Below are 18,808 nucleotides of genomic sequence, written 5' to 3'. Positions count from 1 at the left end.
CATTCCTGGATCAAATCAGAAACTGGGATGGCTTCTATAAATCAGGGACCTCCCTGGAAAATAGGGGCACTTGGAGGATCCATAGCTGTCAACCTTCCCTTTTTTCGCGGGAAATTCCCTTATTCCAGCGCCGTTTCCTGCTGCTGTCCCGGATTATTAGATATCCCGTAGACTGTCCCCGGGACAGGTGAGGCTGCTGATCCCTTATTTTCGAGGCTGCTGATCCCATATTTTCAAATCTGAAAGTTGACAGCTATGGGAGGATCTGTGAGATGCATTGCAATTTTTTAAGAAGTAGTGATTATTTCTAATTTCACATCTACATATTTAACTCAGCACATGCATATTTTACGTCCTTTGGGGGGGTATGTATATCCCCCCCCCCTTTGAAAGTGCCTTAGTACTGTAGTCACCTATAACAAAGGTGCAATAGGCCTCAATAGAAGGGGCCTGACCCTGGCACGACGGGCGGCAGCGCGCATCTCCCCCCACGGCCCCCTCGCCTCGCACTTCGCAGTCCTGGCCAGTAGGATGCGCCACGAGCGCAGTGTCCCTTTCCCTCCATTCAAGCTCGCCGAGGCTGCTGCGCCTCACCTTCCCGGGGCTCGGCGGCGGCGGCGGCTCTGCCTCTTGCGCGCTCCCTTCTCCTTTGATCCCTCCGGCGACCCACATTGCCGGAGCTCCGCCGCAGCTCGCTCCGGGGAGGGAAGCTTCGCCAGCTTGCCTGGCGGCGCGATGGGACTGTGAGAGAGCCCGGGGCGAGGAGGTAAGCAAGCCAGCCAGCCAGGGGTGGGCAAGGCAGGGCAGGCTTTCCTAACCACAGCACCCCACCTCCGTTCCTCAGTGCAACTCTCTGCAAAATCTAGAGCATCACCGCCATCCCGCTTCCTCGCCCACTGCAACCCCTTGCATTTTTATTTATTATTATTATTATTATTTTTGCATTGCTCCCAGTGCTGCATAGATACCCTTGCATGCATCCATGCGTTGCCTGGGCGGCGCGATTTGACCCCTGCATCCTTTGCTTTGGGGTTGGCGGGGGCAGCGGCTGCTGCTGGTGGTGCTGCTCTTTGCAAAAGCCTCGAGCTCGGCGCGGGGTCGCCTAGCGACCAGCAATCAATTAATCATGGCGAGCGGCGCGAGCTCCCGGGGCGCCGCGCTCGCCCTGCACCCAGGTCCGCCATCTGCACCAGCCGAGCCCAGCAGATGGGCGGAGAGGAGGGAGCAGTTGGCGTGGCCGAGTCGCGGCTATTGATCGTGGCTTCTGGCATCCTTGCTGGTGGTGGGGTCTGTTTTCATTGATGGTTCCTGGTTCATTTGCCGGGGAGGCGCGCTGGGTGTTACTTTCTGGCAAGCTGCAAAATACTCCTGGCGTTGCCTTTCAGTTGAGGGGGGGCAAGCGAAGAAGGTAAGCCTTAGTGGGGAGGGGAAGAGGGGGGGTTGCTTTCTTTGCATGCTTTTATTTTATCATTGGCCGGTTAACAGGGCATTAAAGAGGTGCAGTGCAATGCCTTCTTTGCTGGGAGTGGAATTAAAACGCCTTTTTCGCCTTCTGAGTTGGCGCGTGCAAGAGCGTGCCTTTGGTGTGGCTTAGATTCACCCCAGCCCATTGATTCGGCCTCAGGCTGCAGTCCTATGCAAGCTTACATGCGAGTAAGCCCGCTTGAGATCCATGGGCCTTGCTTGGATGTAGGGCTGTGTAGCATCGCTCTGGGGGCCTTAGCCGCTTGGTTCCAATGGGCCTCCAAGTGGCTTACGGAACAATTAACAGTATGGTTTTAAAAATCGCCTTAAAACCCGAATGAAATAATGGGGGGGAATGTAGGAGTTTTAACCTGCCTATTTAAAAAAAAAAACAAACCTGCAGAACACCAAAGAGCAGCAAAATAGCAAAGCAATAATGGAGGACAATTTCAAGTGGTGCAGGAATGGTGGTTGGTTTTAGCTTCAGCAGGGGAGACCCCCAATAATTCATGGCTCCAGAGGATTTATGTTTTTCCCTTCCTCCACCCCCCCTCCACTTTCTTGCTCAGCCCCCACCCACAGGTATAGTCTCTGGAGCAAAATCTAATTTGGGAATGGTGTGTGCTCTCAGCTTAAAAGTGACTTCGGGAGAGGTCTCCTTGGAAGTAAGTGGTGGTGCAGCCCCCAATCCCATCTGCATGCTTTCTCGGAAGTAAGTCCCACTATGTCCAGTGCAGCCTCCTCCTTTGTAAGGTTGCCTGATACTGCAGGCCAGTCCTGTGCATGTCTACTCAGAAGCAAGTCCCCCTTTGCTCATGTGACTTACTTCCCTGTAAGGGTGCGCAGGTTTGCAGCCTGGATCTGAGTCCCCTCCACCCCAGGAGTTAATGTGGCTTAAGTTGGTATGGAAACCTGTAGTTTTACAATGGTTCGTAGATCACTCAGTGATTCCTTTGGTTGCATGGTGAGGGATATCTTTGACTCAGGACCACAGAGATGCTATAGCATCCTTGCTCCCAAGGCAGTAATTGAACAATAAGTAAATAAAGCCCACCACATTTGCTCAGCAAAGGGTTGAAAAACAAAAAGCAGGATCTGGGCTGGTATCCCAGGTGCCTTGCTCTGCAGTGTGTGTTTGTGTGTTGTGCATCTGATGGCTTGACAAGCTCTCAGCACAAGTGGAGCAGCCAATATGGTGAGAAGCAGGTAACAAAAGCTACTGTAAGGAGGAAGCAACACCTGATTGCTTCTCATTTGGATTATAGCAACATGCGATATGAGGTGATCTAGGAAGAGGTTTTGGTCCTGAGAGGGAGAAGGGGACCTGTATGAGCAGGATACAGAAATTTCTGTTTTCACAGGCAGCACCTCCAACCTGTTAGGAATTAGGTTTTGCAGTGGGGAATCATTAGGGTGCCTAAGCTTGTTGCAGCTCTAGTTTATACAGTCCTGCCAACCTGTATTGTCCCTTTAAAATAGGTTAGTGAAGGTGGGGGAACCTATAAAGACTGACACCAAGATAGTTGCGGGATCCTTTTTTATTGTAGGTCACCCATCTCCATTTCTCACAACAAAGGGAGACTTTCTTTTATAAAAGGAGGTTGAAAGCATTCACCTGCACACTTCAATATAACCCTGTTTGCTGCTTGTTTTTGTAATTGGTATTTGCAAAATTATTGACTCATATAAGTTTATGGCCTCAAAGACTTTGCTTTGCTTGTTTTTGTGTGTGTGTGCGTGCACAGGTCCTTCCTCCCCTCCCCCAAATGGATTTGCATGCATGGGACATTTCAATTGTCTTTTGTTAGTTTATGATACAGCTAAAAGGAATATATATTCAGAGTGGCTGCAGTGTCACTTAGCTATGGCCTGATTCCATCAGAAGCAAAAATCTGCTGCTTGCAATAAATATATGAGCAGTGTCTCCTGCCTCCTTCTCATTCTACTACGCAGTGATAAATAACTTGTGTCGTGTAAGCAACACTACAGGAAGATGAAATCTCCCAGCCTGATAACCTTTTAATATTTCGAGAGTAAATTTCTGAAGCTGTGATCAGCTTAAATCTCCAAACTACACGGTGTTTTCCCCCTCGTGTTAGCTTTGTATACTTACATGGTGCTGAAAATACAACTTTGCATGTTTTTAAATCGAAACACATTCTGCAACTTCTTTGACCTGTGGTTTCCTATTTTACTTCGTTTCTATAAAACTCTGCATCCAGACTGGTTGTAAACCTTTTGTGTTTGTTTGTAATCGTATTTCAGAAACCTGCATTTGTTTGGTTGCCCACTTGATGGTAATAACTGCAAACGTACCCTTTTGCAGAAAATATTCTGGAAGCATGCTGTGAGGGTTGTGTGGATGGGGGCTAGATTGCTAGCCACACAGCCTAGAATGTCATCAAAGGATTTTGACATTTTAATGTGTGTTTAATTTAGCTTAGGCAGTCATCAGGCTCTATAGGATAAAAGCTGCATTAAATAATGATGCACCCAACTAAAGTATTCCTCTGAGCTGTAATGTCTGTTGAATGACAAAATATATTTTCTATGTTGCCTTTGCCTGGGGATCCTAACCTATTGGGGCTGGCAGATCTAATAGAACTAGGCAGCTAAGCCACATTCCAGTTACAAAACGCCAAGGTGGTGCTACATAGGCTGATTATACTTTCCTTTTAATTTACACACACACTTACACACACACACACACACACACACACACACACACATTGCTGGTGATAGTCCCAGCAGTGGGAGTGTGAATATACACATAGCTCCAGATGGTAGCTGATGTCTTAAAACAGGTAATCTAAAATCTGCTTCTTGGCGTTGTTCCTGCTTTTTGCAGAGCCATGAGTTGTTAGTGAGCATAGCAAGTAGCTTTGCTTGCTGTGTATATAATATATAGACCCTGCAGCACACTTAGCTTGCCAAGTGCTCGAGTAAGCCTGTAGATTTGAGGCCGGAACTGCATATTTGGTGGTGGAATCTGGGTCTCTTGTCAAAAGGTTGGTGATGGATTGGCAGTGGGGAATGATTTTCCGTAGGGAAGCTCAGCACCGAACTGTTGTTCCAGAGATTTGTTTTGCCAGAACAGGGTCCACTTCCCTCAGGTGATATAAAGGGGATATCGGAAGTGATTTAAGAGCAAGTGTGGCATAGTGGCGAAATCCAGGTTCAAACCCCCACTCGACCATCAAGATCACTAGCTGACCTTTGATTAAGCTGCGGTTGTTCCTCTGGTGGTGGGTTTAGATCGGGCAAAGAGGTGTCCCTCTGCCCAGCCCTGCTGGGCCTCCACTGGCAGAGCTCGTCATTCCACCTGCCAAAGGTGCAGGTGAGTGCAATTGCTGCTTGCACCATTCCTGCCAGCAGTAGCTTGCAGCAAGGCCTGGGAGGAGAAGGCATTCTTGGGAGGGATTGAGTCAAGTTGGGGGCGCTGGCCCTGCTGCCATCATGTCACAGCATCGGGCCCTATCACTGTGCCAGGCTGGCACAGCGGTTTGCCTACTCCCACCCTTGTGCTGTGATTGGATGCGGGTGGCGCTGTGGTCTAAACCATTGAGCCTCTTGGGCTTGCTGATCAAAAGGTTGGCAGTTTGAATCCCCGCAACGGGGTGAGCTCCCGTTGCTCTGTCCCAGCTCCTGCCAGCCTAGCAGTTCGAAAGCATACCAGCGCAAGTAGATAAATAGGTACTGCTTGGTGGGAAGGTAAACAGTGTTTCCGTGTGCTCTGGTTTCTGTCACGGTGTTCCGTTGCACCAGAAGCAGGTTAGTCATGCTGACCACAAGACCCAGAAAGCTGTCTGTGGACAAACGCTGGCTCCCTTGGCCTGAAAGCGAGATGAGCGCCGCAACCCCCCATTCCATCAGGCAGAATCTGCCCAGGACCAAATAACTGATGGAGCCCAGAGTGAGTGGAGCCTGTCCCCCTTGTTGCCACCTCCTTTTCTGTCTCCATCTCTTTTTTTACACACCCGGCATCTCCCCACCCCCCTTTCACAAAATTAAATAGAGGGCCACCTGCGGCCCACTCTGTATATACTGTCTAGAATTCCCTGGAGGGAAAGGTGGGCTTGTAACATAGATACAAATAAATTGTGTGTCTTTGTTAGAGGAATCCCCAAATGTCAAGGGTAATATTTATTTCATTCTGGAACGCACCTGCCCCAGATTGAAGTGAGACATGTGCAGTGTGAGTCTTTGTAGGCTGGCTGGTTCTGATTGCCTCTGAAATTCAGGACAACATCAGAGGCAAAGGCCCAGCGCCTTACCTGAGGCTGCGTTAATGGTGGTTGCAAATTTTGGCCAGATACAAAATTTAGAGGAAAGGTGGGGTATAAACACCACAACAAAATAAAAGCTTTGCAAGTTTTCCACTGGCTGTCTTTCGGACGCCAGCAGTCTGTAGTGAAACAGACGCTGCTAAATAATTAGTGCTTTCTGCCGAAGGAGCTCAGCAACGGACGAGAGACGTCACCCCTTGAGTTGAGATACCATCATTGTGGCTCACTTTACCAACTTGCTGTAGCCTGTCTTGCGGTCCTGGACATCGTGCGCCAGATTTTGCAGAACATCAACACAAGCACTGAAGGAGGATTTTCTTGGTCTTCTGCTTCTGCCATCACTCTTCTTTTTGGAGTATGTGTTGAGGAGTGTTGCCATTTAGGAATAGGAAGAACTTCCATGAGAAGTTCACAGGTTTTGGGTAGCCACTATTTGTTGTCATCATCATCATAATAAAAATAATAATAATAATAAATTATTATTTATACCCCACCTATCTGGCTGAGGTTTCCCAGCCACTCTGGGCGGCTTCCAACAGAATATTAAAATACAATAATCTATTAAACATTAAAAATTTCCCTCGTTGGCCTTGTTCCTTCCAGGAGTGCTGACAGAGAGCTTGGGGAAGGGTCTCATCTCTGGCTTGGTGCTGTGCTTTGGGGGCCCTTGGAATGCTCTTTAATACACAGCATGATACATACACATCAGGTGGCAATGTGTGTTAAACCACAGCGCCTAGGGCTCGCCGATCAGAAGGTCTGCGGTTCAAATCCCCGCGACGGGGTGAGCTCTCGTTTCTCGGTCCCTGCTCCTGCCAACCTAGCAGTATGAAAGCACGTCAAAGTGCAAGTAGATAAATAGGTACCACTCTGGCGGGAAGGTAAATGGCGTTTCCGTGTGTTGCTCTGGTTCGCCAGAAGCGGCTTAGTCATGCTGGCCACGTCACCCGGAAGCTGTATGCCGGCTCCCTTGGCCAAAAAAGCAAGACGAGCGCTGCAAACCCAGAGTCGTCCACAAATGGACCTAATGGTCAGGGGTCCCTTTACCTTTATCTTATGAAGTCTGGATCTATATTAAAAGTAGCATCATGCCACTTTTAAAAATGATGGTGAAAGGGTCCTGGGAACTACAGTTCGTTGAGAGTGCTGACAGATGTTAGGAGACTCCTATTCCCATCAGAGAGCTAGGGTTTGCAGAGGGTGCTAACAGCCAATCCCTCTCATGAAATTGTGGGAATTACAGCTCTGTGAGGGGAATACGTAGTACAGGTGCCAAACTTGAACCAACTGGGATGGCCAAATTTCTCGCCCACAAGTTGTCCATGAGTTTTAAAGGAGGGGGAGCATATTTATCTATTTTTTCACCTGCACAGCAATTCATTCTGCTTTGTATTGTTTCTGGTTTATCAGGTAATTGGAAGGATATTGACACTGAGAAAATAATTACAGCTAGCCCTGAAGATAGTTCAGCCATTCGTGTGGAAGAAGTGCTGTGAGCTGCACTGGAATCTCAGAAAGGGTTTGATAAGGCCCTTGAGCTTAATCTTTCATGCCCCTCTGCTCTGCAACAAACTTGTCATTGGATGAATAGGAGTCTCTGTGTTTACTTCATATTGTTTTTAAATTCAGCTGACATGTTTTTGTGTTGGTTTAAACCGTGTTTTAGCTGTTTTGCTTGATTTTGTACCTTGAGAAGTGTGGAAGGTGGTTAATAAATAATATTGAGGTCGGGGAGAACTGTGGCTCAGTGATAGAGCTGGAAGTCTTGAGTTCGAGTCCTGGCCGCTCCAAGTTGGGCTGGGAAAATATTATGTCTGAAAACTCAGAAAATAAATAAAAAGGGGTGGGAGAGCAGGAAAAAGCAAACCCCGGAAGGGCCATCTGACATCTCGCAGGAGCCCTCATTGTGGGGAGCTTAAAACAACCACCTCCTTGTGTGGTGGGGGCAGGGACCACTCTGCACCAGCTTCAGACAGGTAGAGATGGTTGTGTGTGGCCGTTCTGGCCTTGTGCAATTTTGCTTATACATGCGATAGCTGGGAACTCAACCCCTGTGTCAGAGGAGATCTACCTGTATATGTGTAAATGCATCATGGTACAGACATTTGTATACATGGACTTTAGGAGGAAGAGGGTTGGTGACTCCTTGCCACAGCTCACCCCTTGGTCCTGTTTTGTCCAACCCAGGAGTGTAGAAGGCCCAAGCAGGGCTTTTCTTGTCTCTTAGGAACGGGCAGAATAAAATGTGATCAGGTCAATAATGCCTACAGCTCATTCCAGGAGCTGCTATTAATTTTTCTTCTGACATCTCTTTGATCAGAAAACAGGAAGACAGATGTCTCTGTTTATTGGCTCTGGATTCTGTTGATTTAATTGCAAACAAAGCCAAGGAATTCAGCTGCAATTTTTTTTTTTAAATAAGCAGCAATAAAATAAAATCCCACATTACTACTGTTGACAAACACTCTTGAAAATGCACATCAGAAAGCAGAATGATTCAATTTACACCTTACCTTTCCTTGCTGTTTTTTTTCTGTTTTCATCTTTTATCTTCCTCTAGATCTCCCCCTCTTTAGCATATTTTTCAACCTTGAATTTTTTAAAAAACACGCCCCCTCCTAGTTAAGCATCTTGCCAGGATGAAGGATCTCTCTTTTCTTGATTGCACCAAAAGGACCTCTTTAGCTTCCTCCTTGTGCTTTGGCAGAGGTTGAATTGTCCTACCATGATGCAACAGAGGCAGGATTTGTCTCTGAGGCGGTTGTGTGAGTGTACGTTGGAGGCACATTTTGTGTTTTAAAAATACATCTGGACCTACGGTGTGCTGCCAGTGAATGGTGCCTTAACCCACTGCCTGCCACATCCATCTTCATCCTGATTTCTGCCAGAGTCAGCTCCTCGGCTTCCAGCCACACAATAAACCCAATGCTTTCATCTCTCCTTCTCTGACATCAGGTGCCATTTTGAAACTATTTTGGGTGGGGGGAGGCAGTTAAGCAGCTTCGAGGGGCATTACTGGAAAAGTGATGTTTCGAATCCTAAGTTGCTGGAAACCACAGGAGGGAGAGAGTGCTCTTGCGTTCGAATCCTGCTTGCTGGTTTCCTACAGACAACTGGTCAGCCACTGTGAGAACAGAATGCCGGACTAGATGGGTCATTGGTTTGATCCAGCAGGCTCTTCTTACGCTCTTATGCTGAGGTAAAATAAAGAGTCAGGAGACCTTTGGTCCCCCAGGTGCTTCTGAACTGCAACTTCCATCAGCCTTAACAAACATGGCTGATGATCAGGATGATGGGAGTTTTAGGTTAGCAGCACCTGGAGGCTTCCAACACATGAACACATGAGGTAAAATGTTTAAACATAGCTTCCATTGCCACTTTGAATTCTCACCTCCCAGAGCTACTTTTCCTTGTGTTAAACATAACCTAGAAGTGTCACAATCAGGGGTCAATAAACTTTTTCAGCAGGGGGCCGGTCCACTGTCCCTCAGACCTTCTGGGGGGCTGGACTATATGTTGTAAAAAAATAATAATGAACAAATTCCTATGCCCCACAAATAACCCAGAGATGTATTTTAAATAAAAGGACACATTCTACTCATGCACAAACACAAGGCAGACACCACAAATAAAACCAGAGATGCATTTTAAATAAAAGGACACATTCTACTCATGTAAAAACACGCTGATTCCCAGACCGTCCGCGGGCTGGATTTAGAAGGCGATTGGGGTGGATCCGGCCCCCGGGCCTTCGTTTGCCTACCCATGGTCAGGATGGTAATGTTAGACTAGGCCACAGGTGAAACCACCAGTCCATGCAGCATAACAAGCTTTTGAAACAGCTTCTGTGTGGCTCCTGGTCATGTGTGTTCATCCTAAGAGTTGGTCCTGAGGAATGTGCCTTTGCTGGTGGTGCCTGCAAAGCCCCTTTCATCCACACCCCCAGCTTTACCTGCCCCTCACCTGATGTCATATATGATGCTGGGATCTGGGGCAGGTGGGCGTGGCTGGACTGGAACAGTCTTGCAGGCCAAATGGGGAGGCTGGTGGACCAAATTCGGGCCAGGCAGCCCCTGAAAATGCACCAGCAACCAGGGCAACTGGTTTGATATTAGGGTAGGCTGTTCCTACTGCCTCACCCCTACAAGCGTCAAGGTGATGGCATTTTGCACCTGTTGACTTTTCGGTTCTTTGGTTGGAGAAACGCACAGCAAGTTTCGAACGGCTGTGAATTTCAGAGGATTGCCTTGTTTCGGTTCACGTACCGTTCCAGAAACTGCGAATTGGATCCATTTGGCAAACTAAATTGAATCTCACCCCTGACTCTGACAATTGGCCATGCAGGGTGAGGTAAACACAGCAGCCTCTGGAGGGCATCAGGTTGGGGAAGGCTGCTTCAGACCAAAGGCCAAACCTATTTAACCTTTCACCCTGCCAAGTAATTGCAAATCACATTCCAGGCACTTAAAGAATTGGATGGCTGGCTCAATCAGGGATGTCTGCAGATGCTGAGTAAATCTGTGGAACCAGCTGCTAATTAGACTGCATGTCCCAAGAGAGCAAAAGTGAGCACTGATGTACATGGTTGTTCTCAACTTAAGGTCGCTGTCAAATTAGGGAAGAGGGGTGGGCAGCTTTCCCTCTTGTTTTTCCCTTTGCTTTTTTGCTTTTCTACCCCTCTCCCCCATCTCCCGTCTTGGTACAACATAAGGAACATCAAAGGCATCTTCAGGGAGTGTTAGAAGCCAAGCTTGCCTGCCAAGGCATTAATGAAATCAGTTTGCTGTTAGCCATTCTTTCTCTTCTTCTCCTCCTCGTTGTCCTCAAGCAGGTGCCACTGCTGTCAGTAGTAATTGCAGCTAAATTCAGGGACAGCAGCAGGAACCAGGCAGTCAAAAGCAATCTTGATGAAAGAGGCTTTCGCCGGCTGGGGCTCACGTAGTTTTGCAGCGAGCACTCACATGATAGCCAACAGGAAAGTTGCTTTTGAGTGCTTTCCCTTTTAGCAGGTGACATTATAATTTATTCACAGATCTTTCTGAAAGAAGAAGAAAGGAGAGAGATCAGTAGGCAGGATAAAAGGATTGCATTCAAACGAAAACAAAAACCTCACTGCCTCTCTGGGTTGTATGGTACAATTGGCCATGTTTTTAGCCCAAGCGTGCTCTAAATGTTGGGAAGGAGGGTCAGTAGACATGGGTGCATGTCTGCCCTTTTACAGCCTTTTCATGTGCAGAATCCTTAGTGATTGAGTGTCATACCATGATGTGGTCACATAACAGTGGACCCAAGCATCCCTCCCCAACAGGTGAACTGAAATTTTAATACTTTCCTGATGGCTCCAAAACGCCTTTGCAGTAGCATGATGAAATGTCCACCTGTGCTAAAAATACAGTGGTACCTGTATATACGCTTCAGGTTACATACGCTTCAGGTTACAGACTCCACTAACCCAGAAATAGTACCTCGGGTTAAGAACTTTGCTTCAGGATGAGAACAGAAATCGTGCTCCAGAGGTGCGGCATCAGTAGGAGGCCCCATTAGCTAAAGTGGTGCTTCAGGTTAAGAACAGTTTCAGGTTAAGAACAGACCTCCGGAACGAATTAAGTACTTAACTCGAGGTACCACTGTACTGGATTTGGTTGGAACCACATTCATGCTATTCCCAGCTGCTTCACAGTTAGGGAGAGGCAGAACTTCTTGTTTGTGCTGCATAAAGTTTTGGAAGAGCCCCAGATCAATCCATCACAAGTACTTTTGGAGTTAGGCCAGGAAATGGAGCCCCATTGGATCTGGGGGTTTAGCCCAGCACAAAAACTTTCTGTTCCCCTAAATGAAAACTGTGTCTGGGAGGAAAGTCTACCTGCTTCTTTTTTCTAACAAAGATTTGCAGTGCATCGATTTGAAGTTCTGTTTGGATTTCCAGTTACTTGGTCTTGTGCCTACGCCACTGTAACATATGTACACGCCCTCTCTGAAAGCAGTCGTGAATAAAAACTTTTACTAGCATCTTCCAAATAGCAGCAAGGAAGGGGCAGGGAGGTCCACAACTTTGGGGTGCAACAAAGAAGGCAAAACCCCTGTTGCTCTTAAATCACTGACAATGTTCACCTGGATGTTATTCGGATAGTCTTTGCATGTAAGTCACACACTTTGGGGTGTATCCAAAGAAGTGCTAAGTTGCAAGTCATTTAACGGTATACTTTGTTCTGTAGTGATGAAATGTTTTGCACCAGCAGCACATCGTGTGGCAGAATGGATAAACTGGTGCTATTCTGTTGCACCACAGATTGGACAATCTCTTGTGCAACGGTTTTCTGCTAGCACAGCCGTTGCCTCGGATCCCTGTGTTGCACATCGTTAAAATTCACCTGTCCTCCCGCTAGCATAGAAGTCCTTGTGCCAGTGTACAGAGAGCATAGGATGCAGCTCACAGATAGCCCTTTTAATACAGTGGTGCCTCGCAAGACGAAATTAATTCGTTCCGCAAGTCTTTTCGTCTTGCGAAGCACGGTTTCCCATAGGAATGCATTAAAAATCAATTACCGTATTTTTCGCTCTATAACACGCACATCGTTTTTAGAGGAGGAAAACAAGGGAAAAAACATTCTGAATGAAACAGTGGATGTATCATTTTTGTGCTTCATGCTGTGGCCACAGACATGTGATCTGATGGTGAATTTGGGCTGACCCAATGCAAAAATCCTGAGAATCCCTGTGCATCCATGGTTTGTAACCACGTTTTTGCACCATTGCAGCCCCAGGCAACAGTGGGTGCGTGATTTTTGGGGGGGCAGGCTGTAGCCATGGACATGCTATGTGATCTGATGGTGAATTTGGGGTGACCCAATGCCAAAATCCTGAGAATCCCTGTGGATCCATGCTTTTTAACCACATTTTTGCACCATTGCAGCCCCAGGCAACAGTGGGTGCGTGATTTTGGGGGGGCAGGCTGTAGCCATGGACATGCTATGTGATCTGATGGTGAATTTGGGGTGACCCAATGCAAAGATCCTGAGAATCCCTGTGGATCCATGCTTTGTAACCACATTTTTGCACCATTGCAGCCCCAGGCAACAGTGGGTGCGTGATTTTTGGGGGGGCAGGCTGTAGCCATGGACATGCTATGTGATCTGATGGTGAATTTGGGGTGACCCAATGCAAGGATCCTGAGAATCCCTGTGGATCCATGCTTTTTAACCACATTTTTGCACCATTGCAGCCCCAGGCAACAGTGGGTGCGTGATTTTTTTGGTGCAGGCTGTAGCCATGGACATGCTATGTGATCTGATGGTGAATTTGGGGTGACCCAATGCAAAGATCCTGAGGATCCATGCTTTGTAACCACATTTTAAGTGGGGAGCGAAGGAAAAACAAAGAAGGGACATTAGAGGGGTGTGCAGAGAAGCAGCTGGCTAAGAATGCAGGAGAGGGATTTAACGGGAGGGAGGAAAGAAAGGCAAAGGTTTCCCCCCACCCAAGCCAGCCATATCTCTCTCTCTCTCTCTCTCTCTCTCTCCCTCCCTCCCCCTCTCTCTCCCTCCCCCCTCTCTCTCTCCCTCCCCCTCCCCCCTCTCTCTCTCCCTTCCCCCCTCTCTCTCCCTCTCCCCCAGCAGCACCGGAGCTTGCCTGGAGGGGAGGGGCTTTCCCTGCTCTTTGTTCCGTTTCAGCAAACACAGCAACGAAACAGAGGAGGGTGGGCAGTAAGACCCTGAGGCAGAATGCAGGAAAGCAGCCGCTTCCTCTTTTCAGGTTTCGCTTCTCAGTGCAGCGTGCAGCGCCGCGATTTGATTTTTGCATGATTTTTCGGCTCCAGGGACCACACATTCGCTCTATAACACGCACAGACATTTCCCCTTCCTTTTTAGAAGAAAAAATCTGCATGTTATAGAAGGAAAAATACGGTAATGCGTTCCTATGGAAACCGCCTTCAGACCAGGTCCGGGGACAGTCTGTCCCCTGACCTCTTCTGAAGGCCGGCGGGGGGCGAAAGTCTTTGCTCCCCCCCCCCCCGCCTGCCTTCCCGGGACAGCGGAGACTTCTCCACTGTCCCGGGGCGATCTTAAAATGCTGGCAGGTGGCAGCGAAACCTTCGCTGCCGCCCGCCAGCATTTTAAAATCGCCCCGGGACAGCGGAGGAATTCTCCGCTTTCCCGGGGCGATTTTAAAGCCCCCGGGAAGGCAGGCAGGGGGACAAAGACTTTTGCCCCCCGCCCGCCTTCAGAAGAGGTCCTGGACCTCTTCTGAAGGCCGGCGGGGGGCAAAAGTCTTTGTCCCCCCTGCCTGCCTTCCCGGGAGAGCGGAGAAACGCAGAATTCCTCCGCTGTCCCAGGGCAATTTTAAAATGCTCCCGGACGGCTTTTGAAGGCAGGCGGGGGGCAAAAGTCTTTGCTCCCCCCGGCTGCCTTCAAAAGCCGTCCGGGATAGCGGGAAGCGCTTCCCTGCTATCCCGGACTGCTTTTAAAATGCTGGCGGTGGGGAGCAAAGCCTTTCGGCCCCCGCCGCCTTCCTGGACCTCTTCTGAAGGCCGGAGGGGGGGGGGAAAGGCTTTGCTCCCCACCGCTAGCATTTAAAAGAGGTCCCCGGAGATTTCCCTATGGGCTTTCTTCTTGCGAAGCAAGCCCATAGGGAAATTCATTTTGCGAAGCGCCTCCAAAACGGAAAACCCTTTCGTCTAGCGGGTTTTTCGTCTTGCGAGGCGTTCGTCTTGCGGGGCACCACTGTATTTGCTACTTTGACATTCAGTTAGAATGAGACTTACAAAAAGGAATGCATAGCAGCAAAAATTATAACATCAAGAAAGCCTGAAGGAGACTCTTGCTCCATTACGGAGAGGAAATGGTGAAGCTGTTCAGTGTCATTTATTTCACGACACAAACAGATTCACCTTTTCCTAATTAGCAGGCTTCCTTATAACAGAAGTTCTCTGACTTACAAGATGTGCACTACAAGTCCTGCCCTCAGGAACTCCATAGTAGGGACCCAGATAATCTCAAATCAGTACCTCATAATGATGATACAGTTTTGGATAAACGTTGTACCTTTTTTCCAAGTATCTCTGAATTCTTTACAGACATTAGTTACAGGCACACTATCAAAGATAGTCCCCTCACAAAACTACAATTCCCAGGCTGGTTTAGCAGTCAGCCCGCTTCCTTGAGAACTCTGGGAATTTTAACTCTGTGAGGGGACTAGGCATCTCCTAATATTAGCGCCCTTAACAAACTACAGTGGTACCTCGGGTTACGTACGCTTCAGGTTACAGACTCTACTAACCCAGAAATAGTGCTTCAGGTTAAGAACTTTGCTTCAGGATGAGAACAGAAATCGTGCTCCGGCAGCACGACAGCAGCAGGAGGCCTCATTAGCTAAAGTGGTGCTTCAGGTTAAGAACAGTTTCAGGTTAAGTACGGACCTCCGGAACGAATTAAGTACTTAACCCGAGGTACCACCGTATAATTCCCAGGATTCTTTGAGGGAAGACATGACGGTTTAGTAAAATACTGCTTTAAATGTAGGGTACGGGTGGGGCCATTGTCTAACCTCCTTACAAACAGATCAGGATGAATGCCCAATAAACGAGTTTGTCTGAAGCACCCGCAATAAACTTTAAATAGATAAAACGAACAACAGGTTAATTCAGTGGCGGCAGCAAGCAAACATTTTGTCACCTTTCACCTGGCTGCCTACTTACTTTATTTATTTTATTTGAAGCAATATGTAATTCAATGCTTGGTTGACCCACTGTCATTAAAAAAAACTTTTTAAAAGGTGTATATTTGCTTGCTTAGATCGGATCTGTGTAGCAGTGTCACAAGAACTAGCCAACTTTTTCACATTTAAACTGTAACACTCAGGAAAACAAAGCCATTTTACAATTTGTTTTTACCCCCTCATGAACAATAAAGGGATTCATTTAACATGAATGTGTTGAGGGTCACCCATTCTACTATGCAAATACTGGATCTGACCTCGAGTGCTTAGATGCATCTTTTGGCTTTGATTATATCTCACCACACACAGACACACACACACACACACACGTTAAAGACATTTGAAAAGACCACCCAACTAGACTTGGGCCTTGTTTACTTCTGTTTCACCAAATGTGTTCAACTTGCTTTCACAGCATATTTAACTTCTGGAGAAAACATTGCTTGTGATCAGCTGAGGATAGTTCCCGAAAGTGAAAGAACTGAAGAACAAAAACACCAAAATGAAGCACTTCCTGAGGTAACACTCCTATATTTTTGCTTGCATAGTAATTATCTTACTCTGTCTATTATAGAGCCAAGGTAATACTTCTGCATTGAGAATAGCTTCCATCTTGTGATCAGTTGAAAGCATAAATGGTCTCATTGTCTGTGCAGGGTACTGACACATCAGTTTCACCGGATGTCCTGCCTAGCACCTTCCTTAACTGCCCTCAGTAGGCATTGGTTGTTCAGCCTTTCAAACCTGATTGGCAGCCTTAAGGACTGGGAGCATGACAACTCAGAACAGAAGCCACGAGTCTCTGAAGTGCTAAATTAAGTGTCAAATGGAAAGGGTGCCATTTTGTGTGTGTTTTAGGGACTGTTGCTAATTAGGATGAAAATGTGCAGCCATTGAAAAAACATTGCCCTGGATAGTTTTTTGCTTGACCTTGGAGACATCATCTCATGCACTTTGTGATTCATGATAGACAGGATGGATGTGAACAGCCCGGGAAAAATTGCTCTCATTCTAAACTGGCTTTGTTTGTACCATTGGTGATACCATCATACACCGTATTTTTCGCCCTATAGGACGCACTTTTTCCCCTCCAAAAATGAAGGGGAAATGCGTGTGCGTCCTATGGGGCGAATGCAGGCTTTCGCTGAAGCCTGGAGAGCGAGAGGGGTCGGTGCACACCGACCCCTCTCGCTCTCCAGGCTTCAGAAAGCTATCCGCAAGCCTTGCAAGCCTGGCGGGCAGCAGCCTGCAGCCCACAAGCTCGGGGGACAGCGGGGAGGCGCAGCGCCGCCACCCCGCTATTCCCCGACCTGGTCTGGAGGCTGGCGGGGGGGGAGAAGCAAGCTTGCTTCTCCCCCCCACCAGCCCCACAAGCTTGGGGGATAGCGGGGAGGCAGAGCGCCGCCACCCCGCTATTCCCCGACGTGATCTGGGGGCTGGCTGGGGGGAGAAGCAAGCTTGCTTCTCCCCCCCGCCAGCCCCACAAGCTCGGGGGATAGCGGGGAGGCGGAGCGCCGCCACCCCGCTATTCCCCGACCTCATCTGGAGGCTGGCGGGGGGGGGGAGAAGCAAGCTTACTTCTCCCCATCGCCAGCCCCACAAGCTCGGGGGATAGCGGGGAGGCGGAGCGCCACCACCCCGCTATTCCCCGACCTGATCTGGGGGCTGGGGGGGGGAGAAGCAAGCTTGCTTCTCCCCCCCACCAGCCCCACAAGCTCGGGGGATAGCAGGGAGGCGGAGCGCCGCCACCCCGCTATTCCCCGACCTGATCTGGAGGCTGGCTGGGGGGAGAAGGAAGCTTGCTTCTCCCCCCCACCAGCCCCACAAGCTCGGGGGATAGCGGGGAGGCGGAGCGCTGCCACCCCGCTATTCCCCGACCTGATCTGGGGGCTGGCGGGGGGGAGAAGCAAGCTTGCTTCTCCCCCCCCGCCAGCCCCACAAGCTCGGGGGATAGCGGGGAGGCGGAGCGCCGCCACCCCGCTATTCCCCGACCTGATCTGGGGGCTGGCGGGGGGGGGAGAAGGAAGCTTGCTTCTCCCCCCCACCAGCCCCACAAGCTCGGGGGATAGCAGGGAGGCGGAGCGCCGCCACCCCGCTATTCCCCGACCTCATCTGGAGGCTGGCTGGGGGGAGAAGGAAGCTTGCTTCTCCCCCCCACCAGCCCCACAAGCTCGGGGGATAGCAGGGAGGCGGAGCGCCGCCACCCCGCTATTCCCCGACCTCATCTGGAGGCTGGCGGGGGGGGGAGAAGCAAGCTTGCTTCTCCCCCCCATCAGCCCCACAAGCTCGGGGGACAGCGGGGAGGCGGAGCGCCACCACCCCGCTATTCCCCAACCTGATCTGGAGGCTGGCGGGGGGGGGAGAAGCAAGCTTGCTTCTCCCCCCCACCAGCCCCACAAGCTTGGGGGGTAGCGGGGAGGCAGAGCGCTGCCACCCCGCTATTCCCGGACCTGGTCTGGAGGCTGGCGGGCGGGGGGGGAGAAGCAAGCTTCTCCCCATCACCAGCCCCACCAGCTCGGGGTACAGCAGGGCCAGCCGCTGCCCCACGGAGGCTAGAGAAGCTGTCCCTGAAGGCAGAAAAGGGAGACGGAGCGCTCCGTCTCCCTCTTCTAGCTTGGGGATGGCTGCGCAAACCTGGGCGGGAAAAAAAAAATTTCCCTTGATTTCCCCCCCAAAAAACTAGGTGCGTCCTATGAGCCGGTGCGTCCTATAGGGCGAAAAATACGGTAGCCAAATTCAATTGGCTATGCAGCATTATGACATCATAATGACCACCTCCCCGGGTTCAGGGCAAGATGGTCTTTAAGAGCTTCTGAGGGATGGGTATCTACTCGTTATTCCATGGCCAGCAGATTGTCACTTGCTGACAATGCAAAAACAGGCCTTCTTGGTGATAGCACCCACCATCTGAAATGGCTTCCCTTGGGTAATTTGTCAGTTGAAGAGAATAATGATCTCTGTATGCCTCTTAAAAATTTATGTGCTTATCCAAGCTTCTCTTGACTCTTAATTTTTAATTTTTGTTTTGTTTCATACCTCTTTGAGGTGGGCTTTTTGCACTTGTGTTTTGTTTTTATCTATTTTTAGGAAACTTTCTTGAATGCTGTTGCATTGTTGTTTTCGTATAAACCTCTTAGAGATTTTTTTTAAGAAAAATTAAGATGTATGAACCTGAACGGTATGAAGGACTCTACGATTTGAAAACAAACATGCTGAAAGTACTTCTGTTGCTCATGAGAAATCTTTAAATAAAAACATAAAAAGATGTGTGAACCATTTTATAAATTAATAAATTAGATTATCACTGATTGCCTAGCTCTAGAAGGAAGCCCCAAGCAGGTTTT

The 18,808-nt window shown here is 48.9% G+C and overlaps 1 protein-coding gene across 10 annotated transcripts in view; it reads left to right on the top strand.

Moving 5' to 3' along the window:
- Nucleotides 1-530: 530 nt before the first annotated feature.
- Nucleotides 531-18,808, top strand: part of ELMOD1 (ELMO domain containing 1) — a 54,286-nt gene continuing 36,008 nt past the window's right edge. For 3 of the 10 annotated variants that reach the window (XM_083737218.1, XM_083737217.1, XM_083737216.1), the window contains exons 1-2: nucleotides 1,042-1,408; nucleotides 15,880-15,983. Coding sequence is in view for 3 of the 10 variants with exons in the window: in XM_083737219.1 (XP_083593345.1) it covers nucleotides 15,967-15,983 (17 nt within the window). In the remaining 7 variants the exon portion in view is untranslated. Of the gene's footprint in view, nucleotides 767-1,040; nucleotides 1,409-15,879; nucleotides 15,984-18,808 lie in introns of those variants that run through there. The other 7 variants (XM_083737221.1, XM_083737222.1, XM_083737220.1 and 4 more) reach the window with 6 other exon arrangements.

Source organism: Podarcis gaigeae, assembly GCF_964106915.1.
Source record: "Podarcis gaigeae genome assembly, chromosome: 4".
In the NCBI taxonomy this organism is placed as follows: Eukaryota; Metazoa; Chordata; class Lepidosauria; order Squamata; family Lacertidae; genus Podarcis; species Podarcis gaigeae.
This window is presented reverse-complemented; position numbering and strand designations above follow the sequence as displayed.